The 9,293-nt window shown below is 33.5% G+C and overlaps 1 protein-coding gene across 1 annotated transcript in view; it reads right to left on the reverse strand.

Moving 5' to 3' along the window:
- The window catches only part of LOC145280665 (uncharacterized), a 20,529-nt gene extending 11,684 nt beyond the window's left edge, over window positions 1-8,845 (reverse strand). The window contains exons 1-2 of the mRNA XM_080132172.1: window positions 8,711-8,845; window positions 1,355-7,149 (exon numbers count right to left, since the gene is read on the reverse strand). Of these exons, the coding sequence (XP_079988298.1) occupies window positions 1,355-6,559 (5,205 nt within the window). The 5' untranslated portion in view covers window positions 6,560-7,149; window positions 8,711-8,845. The remainder of the gene's footprint in view (window positions 1-1,354; window positions 7,150-8,710) is intronic.
- Window positions 8,846-9,293: the final 448 nt, after the last annotated feature.

Here is a 9,293-nt window from a genome sequence, read left to right on the forward strand (position 1 = left end):
CTCTATTCAAAGTGTGCAGAATAGCTGTTTTTACTTTGAAATTTGTTCCAAAAATATTTTGTTTTTTTGTACTGAAATTCATAATTTCAGCATTAATTCGCCGAGGATTATAATTTTCAAACATAAATCTATTTATTTGAACACACAAATATTTCATTGCAGTAGGAAACGTTCTAGTGACATTTTCCAAGTGCTCAGTATTTTGCTGACATTTGATACAATGTTTGAGCACTGAAGCATCAGTTTTGAGCAAACTTTTAAATTGCTGTCGACCATCAGTAGGATGAAGTTGAATAACTAATCTCTGTGGTATTCCAGCAATCTGCAAGGTTTGGAACCCACAGCCAACTTTAAAGGTGCAATTACATTCACTATCTTGTAGTCTTTGGCAGTTTTGTTTGTGTATTCTAAGACATTTCATCACTTTACTTTCTTCAAAAGTGAATAATTGTTTGGCACTGTCAGGGCACTTGTTTATCAAAGATTCCCAAAATGCAATAGCACATTCTTGTTGGCCACTATTAAAAACGCCTCCGATTGATTCTCTAAGATCAGCAACACTGTGAGTGCCAGGGACAAGCAATCTTTTTAATTGCTGAATTGGCAAATCAATGTTTGGAATGCTTTTAATGATGTTAGACAACAAAGGAAGGTGGTAAATTGTCTGAACAATACTGTTAGCAAAACAAGCATTTCTTTCATTGATCAATTTGAGGTCCAAATTATTTTGAGAAATTGAATTGTCTATTTTCAGCCATTTTCTATTTGGACTATTATGTTTTTGCTTCAAATCATGATCTATAACGATTGTTTTTTTTCGTTTATAAGTCTGTTTGTACAATGACAAACTTTGAGGCTTAACAGAACAAGGAGGAAGCGGTGGCAAATCAACCCTGTCTCTTTTGGCCCTCAATCTATTATATTCAGTCCATGCACTTTTGTTACACATGGTCAATTTATGAGGGTCAAGGTCGATCAAATAGACATTGCACAGCTTTCTAGCACGTGACAAAGCTACATAGGCCATTCCATCTGAAAAGACATCAGATCCCAAGTCAACAATGATACCATCGACTGAAATACCTTGGGTTTTGTGGACAGTTAAAGCATAGCTGAGTGACAAAGGTATTTGAGATCTAGTCACAAAGAGGCCACGAGAAAGTTCATAGTCAGCTTGCACAAATTCAACATTGACTGCATGATCCATATGATCAAATTTTACAGTCACAGCAACAACTTTGCCATCTTTCATTTGTATTTCAGTGACTGTACCCATTGTACCATTGCAAAGTCCTTTTTCGATATCAATATTCCGACGCAACATGCATCTAGCACCAATTCCAATTTTAAGCACAGTTTCAAGTTCAGCTGTGTCAGAAATCTTTTTAAGTTTAGAAGTTTTTGGTGTCTGTTTTGATTTTTTTTTTGTTACGGTTTTTTGTCTTAAGTTGGAATCAGTTGCTGAAATTTCAATGATATGAATATTATTTTTTTTCAACATTTTATAATTCACTTCCTCAGCAGATTCATTTGTGGGTACAATGCAAATAATATGCATTTTCTTTTGCAAATTTTGCAAAAGATCAGTAACTTGATCAATATTTGCTTTTTGTTTAGGATTGATTCGATGCCTTTTCAAGATCTCAATATCCTGATCAGTTGGTGACCCAAGTCTAATTCTGTTAAGAATATTAACAAAGTTTTCATTGTCATCTTTTTGTCGCATATTTATGGTCAATTCATCATAATCGAAATATGACCACAAATTTATACCAGCAATTCCCAAATTTGATTTTCTAGCATCTTGAATAGATATTTTGGAAAATACAGGTTTTTCATTAACAGGTGGAAGCTGGAATAAATCACCAAATGCAACAATTGACATGTTTGCAAATGGATACACTTGTTTCCTAATATCACCAAAAACATCTTGCAAACGTTGGTGAATAAATGCTAATTGCAAGTGACTAACCATGCTTATTTCATCAATAATGAATAATCTCACATATCCAAGCATGGTTCTCAAACTTTTTATTTTATCCTTTGATAATGGTTCATATTTAGGTGTAGAACCATGCTGCACATTTAGTTGAAAGACTCTATGGCATGTAGATCCTTTCAAAATGTAAGCACTGACACCAGTAGGAGCACAAATAACTACACTGGGTCCATTGATGGCAGGATATGTGAGAGTAATTTTATCTGCCAGTGCATTGATCAGAAAAGATTTGCCCACACCCCCAAAACCACTAATAAATTTGAGAATTTGTGGACAATCGTCACAATTGCACCTGTGAATAGGGTTTTCCTCATTCCAATGAAGATTTTGTTGCTCAAGTTTGGAAATAATTTCATTATAAATTTCTTTTTGAATGAAATTCAATTTTTGCTCATTTTCTAAAACTTGAGCTTCAGTGACATGTCTGATTTGAGGCATATTTAAATCAGCTTCATTTTTATCTGCCTCTTTAGCCATATTAGGATCGCAATCAATTTGATCATCATCAGCGTTATTTTCATTTGCATAATTTTTAGATTTTTGCTCTATTTTTTTGCTTATTTCAATAGCATCTTTAATTTTTTTCTTAATACTTTCATAATTTGTCATTTCAGACAAATATGGAGCATTTTGATAAAATGATTGCTCATATGATTTACAGCCATCAAGTAAATCAATTTCTTCTTGGCGCCAAGGTTTGAACAGCATCAACAAATTGTGATAATATCGTTCTTTTGTTTCAGAAGTCAATCTCACATTTGGCGTCTTTATAGCTTTTTCTTTCACTTTTTTTAAAAAGCCATGATTATTTCGCAGCTTCAATGAAACTTTCTCATCATCATTTGTGGAAGCATTCATTGTTCTTTCATAGTTTCTCGCAACATAGTACAAACTTTTATTTTCCATAGAATCAGGTCTATTCGGGTACCATGTTTCAACCATATTGCCATAATACAAATCTGTAGAATCAGGCTGCATTTGATCCAATTCTTCTTGTGGCAAAAATCTGCGGGTTCTATATTCAGGTATATCAGCACCGACCCACATTACAGTTGCAGAAGCTCCAAACAAGTGATGTCCCAACAGCTTATCAGCAACTTCATAAGCTCCTGAATCTCTTTTGGACAATGTATAAAGACCAGCGCTTTTGCATTTACCATAAAATGATTTTGATTGGTCCAATGACCACACACCTTCAGTCTCAGATGTTTCATATTTAGTCTGATAGCTGGTGATGTAATGGTTCAGAATCATTGAATTGTCAGAAATGTACTGCAAGTCAATATTAGACTCCCACATCATCAAAATAGCTGGGTTGTAAGCATTAATGTACTGCTCTTGTGAGCTTCTATTCAAATTATACAATTTTTTAATTTTTTTGCCACATTTATGTGACCTAACACTTTCTTCAATTGTGTTAAATTTGAAATTTCCAGCAGATTTAGGAAATCCATAGCGACAAATTGTGTAAAATTTATTTCTGACAAATTTTTTACGGTAACATGATCCACCACAAGTGTGTCTTTGCACTTTATTCACCAAATAGGCTAATTTAGGTGATTTAAAATGGTTGGGAAGTTGACAAGTAATAATAGATTCAATGAAAGTTTGGACTATTTTGTGTGAATCTTTGTCAGTCTCATCAAAAATAGGAGCATCTTTGCAGTACACTTTCATGTGTACATGAGGAGTGCCTCTGTTTTGATACTCTAATCGCCAAAAATAATGGGCAACTTCAGTCAGAGGGCCGTTTTTGTCAAGTATGACAATCTTCAAAAATGATGTGAATCTATGATAAAAATGTTCACTGACTGCCACAATATCATCATTATTTATTTGTCCAAATTTTTTAGTTGTATTATTCAACTTTTCAAGAAATTCGTGCAAATCTTTGAGGATATATTCATTGCAAGACAGTGTCAAAAAGAAAGTGGGTACTCCATAACACTCATCAAAAGCTTGCAAATCCGTGTATTTTCGAGCCCAAAATTCCTTAGATCCTCGCATATTTGCCATCATCATCGACAAATTGCCTTCCAGTTGCTTATCATTATTTGTCAATCTTTTTTTCAGTTCAGCAACTGTTATTTTTGGCATTTTTGCTGTTTTCATTATAGCATAAATACCAGCATCAATGGCTCGTTTATCAGCTTTATCGGCAGAAAACATCAAATATTGAATATTTCTTCTGAATCTAGGATCACAATGGTTCAATCGATTTCTGATGTACATGTATGGTTTTACTTTGCCATATGGACGTTCATTTGAAAACATTCCAAATCTACCTCTTGTGAACAAATCAGGAAAACAAAACAATTCCAATAATGGGTCATTGTCAGTTAGTAATACTCCTTCAACTCTTTTTTGCCTGAAAATCGTCAAATCCTTTTCAGGTGGCAACATTGGTTGCATTTCAATGAGCGTGTGATGCTCATATGAAATCTGAGCCCCAGTCTGAGTCAGAAAATGATCCATTTTCAGACTATCATTTCGCCCAGTGCATGTGACAATTTCATCCAAGTTGGCATTTCGATCAATTTTAATGTCATTGTACAAGATATTGTTGTTTTTCAACCAATCCAAAGCTTTGAGAACTTTATCCATATTAACCAATGAGCGCCAAATAATATTTTTTTTGTTTGGCAATGTATCAACTATAATTTCAAGTAATTTATGATCATTGTTTGGCAATGTATTCATAGCATGGTTGATAGTTGTTTCCATTGGCATTGGCAAATGACTAGCTATTCCTCTGATAGCTGGGATCAACTGGCTTTGCAGTCCTTTAAACTTGTATGGCACCAATTTAATTATATTCATAAAGCATTTGGCTCTTTGAATAAGAAGACTTTCATACATATTCAAAATGGAGATTTCAGGTGGGATGTGATCAACTTGAAGACCATTAATCGATGCCAAATTTGGTACTTTTTTGTATGTTATCATATCCGATTGACATTTTTTGCATACAATACATGGTAATGTGTAATTTGCTTTAATAATGTTAAGTATTGTTTGAGATTTTATTTTATCCCAGTTGTCCCATTCATGCAATTCTGAATCTTTTTTGCGCATTTTGCAAATGTCACAATGATTTATTTTAAAATCATAAATTGCCTTTTGAAATTTTTTAAACAAATTGGCATATTTTGTTGTTACATAAACCTCAGTGTGAAATTCATTTTCATTTGAAAAGGATTCATTGTAAAGGTCAGAAATAGTAGCATCTCTGCTAACCTGGTAAATTAACTCACTATATATTGACCAGTCACCTTCAAGTATTGCGATGTCATATTTGTTAAGCCATGTTCCAATCGACAATAATCGATATACTTTTCTGATCACTGTTCTCAGGTGTTGCGAGTGTGGTGACAAGAGTTTCAGCAGGGCCAGCTTGTCCGTGCAATCACTTTGGCCACAGCAATAAATTCTATCAGAATGCATACCTTTGCAACTTTGGAAACTATCCAATTTCTTCCTCATTTGAGCAATTGTCAAATTCGGACTCAAATCAGACAAATTGTTATGCAATCTTTTAGCATATTCCAATTTCTGAGCTGAGTCTGGACAGCCATCTTCGATTCTACACAGACGAGTCATTGATATTCTGTAGTCACTGTTATTAATTTGATTTTCATTGTTTTCATTTATGGGGACTTCAAATGTGTTTAATTCACTGCAATCACATTCTTGGCAATGCATAAATTTAAAATTGTGTCTTGACAACTGAGCCAATGGCACATATTCATATTTGCTTTTATCGCAAAGAAAGTGCTCATTGGTGAAGCAGTGGAACAAATTATTGCCCCAATAAGTCTGCAGACCGTCATTGTTGGCTTTTTCTACATAAGAGTGGATGCATCTGAAGTACTTCTTCAATTGGTTGATCATGAAGTTTCTCATGCCAACTCCTTCAATATATTTCTTGTTGACAGTGCTGAATGCACTTTTATTAGCCAATCTGCGTTCCTGTAGGTCTGTTATATTCTCTTTGACAATATTTTTGTATGACATAATCATTTTCCGCATTATAATCATTTTTTGCATTAATTCATTATAACATCTTCGTCGTTTTTTAATTTGTCTCATATTTCTAATCAGAATGTGTCGATGAAAATTAGCATCTTTGCTTGACATTTCGAATTTGCAAGTAAATTTAGATGCTGTTTTTCTATGTTTATTTTTATATTTGCTATAATATGCTTTTGCACAAATTTTTTCTCTATTTTTTTTATAATATTGGGCCATTTTCGCATGCATTTTTTCTCTATTTTTATTGAAATATTTTTTATTTGACTCTTTTTGCTTTTTTTTATAAGTATCATTATTTACCGCCTTGAGTTTTTTTTTATAATTCTGAACTCTTTGTTTTATTTTATCTTTATTTTTTCTATAATATTCAGCTTTTCTAGCTTTTTCAGCAATTTTATCATATACTTTTTTATTGCCATCATTTGCATTGGTGTACTCCATTTCATTTTGCTTATCAATAGGTCCTGGGTTAATTTCGACTCCACCAATGATCAGAAGCATCAGAATAATAGATCTGTTTTTATGCATAATGTAGCATTTATTGTGATAACGAGGCTTACATTCGAAATGAATTATGCAATTTTTAATTGTGAAATATAATTTCTATTTCATAAAAGATATATTTTAATTAAATTTTATCTTGTTCACAGTGAAAATAGAAAAAATATAATCACATATTACATTTTTATAATTATGAACATAAATACAATTTTAATGACTTTGCAATGCAATATAGTTGGCAAAAATATGTCAATTATGTGCAAATTGAACAAGAAACGAGTCAGAAAATGTATAAAAATGGTCAAACAAGTGGTAGGAGTGACAAGCCTTATGCAGTGTCTTGACAAGCTTGAGTTGTCTTTTCCTGTTCTGAGTGCCCTCACTCTCAGAAAGTCTGTTCTTGGCGATATTCTTCCTCTCTTTCACTTGCTTTCTCCTTGCTCATATCTCTCTCTGTTTGTTCCTGAACAATCTATCACTCAGGCTTTCTTTTACTTTGACTCGATCCTTCCTTTTCCATTACAATCTTTTATATTCCCTCCTGCGTCACTCTCTTTCTCTCTAATTAACAGTCTGAGTCTCTAATTGTCACTTTGTAGTCTCAAGTCTCGGATGATCTGAATGAGCAATATAAAAAAAATAAAATAATTAAATAAAGGTCAACAATGAATAGTAGAGAGAACTGAGAAGTATTGAGAGTACTATTGAGAAGAAGAAGAATCGGTCAGGGAGGTGGAAAATAGGGGCAGTGAAAGGGGGGTGGGAACATGACGAAGTGAAAAAGTGGAGGAATAGTGACGTTGAGGTAGGGGAATGGGGAGAGTGACAAATAGATTGTAGAAAATGAGGGGGGGGGGCGAATGTATAGTAAGGGTGTGCAGTAGTAATATATACATACATGTGTGAAAGGAGAATAAAGATAAATAAAAGAAATGACCCCCAGAATAATATAATACCCTATAAATTTGTCATTTTAATCTAACTCAGCCTATCATCAAAGAAAATGACAAAGATGGCTTTATTTGCTAAATCGTTTTAAAAACTTGACTGTTTATTTCGTTTCTTAGAGTCTTCCAATTTATTTATCGTCTGCTAATGCGTTATTAATCGGTGATTTTTTGGTGGGCGTTGTTGAGCAAGAATAAAAATATGAGATTTAAACTGTTGGGGCATTTTTGACAACTTCTGTGCCCTTGGGGGCGAAATGGGAAGTTTAGAAAACATTTTTTTTTACTATGTAAATCTATATAATGATTATTGTCGTAATATTACTTCTTGTTAATTTTGTACTTAGGTAAAAATGTGCTTCTGCATTTATGTTACCGTTGTTACACGAGTATTTGTTACACCCTTATAGTAAAAATGTTGGTGATCATGCACTTATTGTACCTATTTACTATGCCTCCCCACGGGACAGAGTTAGACACCAGGGTCGTTTTTTAACGCGGAGAAAAGGTACAAAAATAAAAATTGTCTCAGTCGTGACAGATTTCTCCTCCACCGAAAGAGAACATGAAATGGAAGTGCAGCATCTGAAGAACAGATGCACTAATTGTAACACACTATTATTTTCTTAATAATGAGGTTAGGACATTACGTCGTCGCCGGCAAACTTGCGAAGAAACGATAAGAAATATCGAAAGACAAAAACTGGCTGTAACATATTCTTGCATTATTTACAAAAAGTTGTAAATAATGCAAGAAAATGTTACAGCCAGTTACAAAATTAAAAATGATAATAATATATTCATAATATATTCTTGACAGGCCACAAAATCACCGCAATACCACATTTACTCCGGGGAGGGGGGGTCCTACGTAAGTCCCAGGAATTTGTATAAACGAAGTTTAACCAATTACGCATAACTATAAAAGAAAGTAAGAATTTTATTGACACAGCATTTGTAAACAAACAACAAAAAAGTTGTAAATAATGCAAGAAAATGTTACAGCCAGTTAAAAAATTAAAAATGATAATAATATATTCATAATATTCTTGACAGGCCGCAAAATCACCGCAATGCCACATTTACTCCAGGGGGGGGGGGTCCTACGTAAGTCCCAGGAATTTGTATAAACAAAGTTTTACCAATAACGCATAAATATAAAAGAAAGTAAGAATTTTATTGACACAGCATTTGTAAACAAACAAAAAAAAAAAAAAAATAGTACGCTTACCAGTTTTAAATAATGCAAGAAAATGTTTCATGTAAGGAGCTCTGCACCGCAGACATAAATAAACAACTTTACGGATGTGTGTTTGTTACAATTTAACGTCTGCTCATTCGGTAATAGTCGGTAATTTTCGGTGGGCGGTGGTGAGCATGGATGGAAATGCGGGATTTAAACTAAATAAATTAATTTAGCAATGGTATTAATGTAACGGATAATCAAAAATAGGGGAAAAATCAGTTATGTAATATTTTACACAAATACTGAACAGTAGCCCCCCCCTCTCTGTCTGTCTGTCTGTCTGTCTCTCTGTCTCTCTCCCTCTCTCTCTGTGTCGCTGTTATTATGGTAGTACGAATAGTGGTTTGTTTATGTTATAGTGGTATAAAAGAAAGTAAGAATTTTATTGACACAGCATTTGTAAACAAACAAACAAAAAAAAAATAGTACGCTTACCAGTTTTAAATAATGCAAGAAAATGTTTCATGTAAGGAGCTCTGCACCGCAGACATAAATAAACAACTTTACGGATGTGTGTTTGTTACAATTTAACGTCTGCTCATTCGGTAATAGTCGGTAATTTTCGGTG

This window comes from Euprymna scolopes, chromosome 1 (assembly GCF_053919585.1).
Source record: "Euprymna scolopes isolate OS-2025 chromosome 1, ASM5391958v1, whole genome shotgun sequence".
Lineage (NCBI taxonomy): Eukaryota > Metazoa > Mollusca > Cephalopoda > Sepiida > Sepiolidae > Euprymna > Euprymna scolopes.